The sequence below is a fragment of the Anarrhichthys ocellatus genome, unplaced genomic scaffold, assembly GCF_004355925.1.
Source record: "Anarrhichthys ocellatus isolate YVR2014 unplaced genomic scaffold, GSC_Weel_1.0 scaffold27, whole genome shotgun sequence".
In the NCBI taxonomy this organism is placed as follows: Eukaryota; Metazoa; Chordata; class Actinopteri; order Perciformes; family Anarhichadidae; genus Anarrhichthys; species Anarrhichthys ocellatus.
The window spans coordinates 2,364,388-2,367,388 of record NW_022280057.1 but is presented as its reverse complement, the minus strand read 5'-3'; the positions used below and the strand labels follow the sequence as shown (position 1 = coordinate 2,367,388).

At 40.3% G+C, this 3,001-nt stretch overlaps 1 protein-coding gene across 2 annotated transcripts in view; it reads right to left on the bottom strand.

Moving 5' to 3' along the window:
* Window positions 1-3,001, bottom strand: part of cstf2 (cleavage stimulation factor, 3' pre-RNA, subunit 2) — an 8,883-nt gene that overhangs the window by 1,845 nt on the left and 4,037 nt on the right. The window contains exons 8-9 of one of the 2 annotated variants that reach the window (XM_031862661.1): window positions 2,764-2,823; window positions 224-323 (exon numbers count right to left, since the gene is read on the bottom strand). In XM_031862661.1, the coding sequence (XP_031718521.1) occupies window positions 224-323; window positions 2,764-2,823 (160 nt within the window). The remainder of the gene's footprint in view (window positions 1-223; window positions 324-2,763; window positions 2,824-3,001) is intronic. The other variant, XM_031862663.1, reaches the window with a different exon arrangement.

Below are 3,001 nucleotides of genomic sequence, written 5' to 3'. Positions count from 1 at the left end.
ACACACACACACACACACACACACACACACACACACACACACACACAAAATAAGAGCATTTTAATATTTATTAAATTAAACTGGCCGATTACAATTACAGTTCATTTGGGCCTCAAAAAAGTAAAACATGAGTTATTTTCATTTATTCAACTCCTTCTTTTGATACCATCTACTGTGCCACTGTACAATATTAAGGTTTATGAGATGTGGCTGATTATCTCACCTGGGCTCGATGACCTCTCCTGTGACAGACAGTAGAGTTCCTCCTCTGGGATCATTGGGACCGTCTCCCAGCAGGCCTCTGGGGGGGATACCGCCTGGTCCTGAGGAGACAATAGTACATTCAACCACATGAAAATACCTTCCCTGTTCCTTGACCAGGAAATGTTTCATGACTAATCCGTTAAGATTAGGAAGAAATTCCAGTTGAGGGGAAACCCCACACAACTCTAAAGGTGAGTGTTTGCTCAGGTTAGATATCTCAGAAAACAAGCAGAGCTGTTTGGGAGGTGATGAACACAGACAGAACACAGTGACCACAGCAAGATGCCACAACACACAGGGAGATATCAGGAACAAGGAAATGCAGCAAAAACAAGCCCGTGGATATTAGGAGGGAGATTAAAGGTTCAAAACACATGAAAACCTGAAAAATACATTAAAAACTTCTATTCCCACACAGTCCTGACTTCAGAGCATTTTTCCTACTTGTGTCTTGTGACTCTGGAGTGACAGGAAGCATGCAGAGAGAAGTACAACGGGTATGTCAGTGTTTTGTTAAGTTCCTGTTAAGCAGCATGAATACCTTCTGCCTACAGTGATGCTATCGGAGTAAACAGTAGAGTACAATGTTTTGATCAAGTTCAGTTAAGCATGAGTAGATCGTACAGTCACTGGACCGCACACAGCCAGTTAACATCTCCTGTTGGCGGAGGAACGATTCGTCTAAATGAGAGATGGACAGCCTCGCTCTCAGCGTAGGGAGAATCATGTTGTGATGAAATCTTATATCAAGTTATAGTGATACACAATTATGTGTGTGTGTCTGTCAGTGTGTATATATATATATATATATATATATACACACACAGTATATAGTTGGAATAGAAAATATTCAGTACTTTTCATTTGTGTTTAATTCAAACAGTAGTATACACAAACAGGGTCTACCATGTGGTTATTTTTATATAGATTATTTATTTACTGAACTACCAGAAAACATGTTGGATCGTGATATAACTTTATAAACCGAAACGTCTTTGTGTAAATCCTCATCGGAGCAACCAGAATATTACCGTACATCGTAAATCTCATTTGAATTACTTTCTAAACAAAGCGTCACAACCGTGACCGACAGCACCGAGGCTACAAACGGCACGCAAACACAGAAAATGAAAAAGGCTTTTTTTTGGGCGGTAAAAATGTTCACCCCAACATCTGCAACATGTGGCCTCAACATCAGGAGATCTCCCGTTGCCCACATTCATCAGTCTGAATCAATGAGAGCTCAAGTCTCTCCCAAACTCCCCCGCACTACTTATAGCAGACAAAACATCCAAACCACCGTCCGCCAGTCAGCACGGAAAATGTTTGTCAGTGCCAACGATTGAGATACTTCGGCGAATCAAAGGTTGTGGGTTCTTCTAGCTACCAGACCGGTTCGCCAAGATGTTAAGTTGCATCACGATCAGAGTCACGGCTGCATATTTGTACTACACTGCATATCTACGATCCGATAGCGCTGGGCAATATATCAATATAGTATCGTCATATCTTAATACGGCATAAGTCTTTTCCTGGTTTTAAATGCTGCATTACAGTAAAGTCAGAACTTACCAGACACTCTAGCTGTTCTATTTTTTCCCTTTACCCTCTTTAATAGTATATCCACATTTAATATCCATATTGCTGATTATTATTTTTCAAATTCTTTGTGAAAGCACCGAAGGTCAATCGAGGTTTTTGGTCAAAAATATTGTGATATTTTGATTTTCTCCATATCGCCCAGCGCTTTTATCCAAATGTTGACCCTTTTTGTCCAATGTTGACCCTGTTTTGTGCACATTCATATTTTGAACTACATTTAGCAAATTCCCTTCACAGCTTTGTTTATCTGATGTACAACATACTCAGCATTACTTCTGCTGTCGATAATTTTACTACTTATTCTCTACACAAACAAACATTTTACATTCCTTATTAACTTACAAGTCAGTTACATCATTTTAAATATAGATATATACATTTTTTTCTCCTTTGAGGTATCCTATTACTGTGCTCAGCTTCACACACACACACACACAGCTTTGTCAGCATCATTCACGTTTTCTTTGAGGACATGTGCTACATTTCTACTGAGAGGATTCTAAATAAACTATAATAACGATCTAAAATACTCACTTACTAAAGTAAACATTTAAATATTAGGCATTAACACTGACATAGTAAACATGCAAATAACATTTGCATCCACTCTGGGCAAACCTGCATCTGTGCACATGCACCAGCGCCCCCCCGACCCTCATGAAACACACCGTGTTCCGGTTATGATAAAGCTCAGAGATCATTATCGTTACACAAACGGGCTTAATAACTACTTTAACGGCTGAATAAAGGGTTCATATTTGATAATTGTGGACATGCAGTCTAAAAAAAAAAAAAAGTGTACAAAGCAAACACTAAAGCCCAGAGGTGTTGAGCATTTCGACATATCTGGCCTCTCCATAACCGTCCTACTAGAGAACTGAAGGAGTACAGTGATACCTTGAGGCCGCTCGATAGCAGCTTGCCCAGACGATCCTGTGGGAGAATGCTGAAGGTTTCCTGAGCCAGCATTAAAGTGAAAAGAACAGGAGACACAAGACTCAAGAGAGCGGAGCGGCACATTAGAAGCGGGCTCGTGACAACAACGTACACACGTACACACGTACACACGTACACACACACACACACGTACACACACACACACACACACACACACACACACACACACACACACACA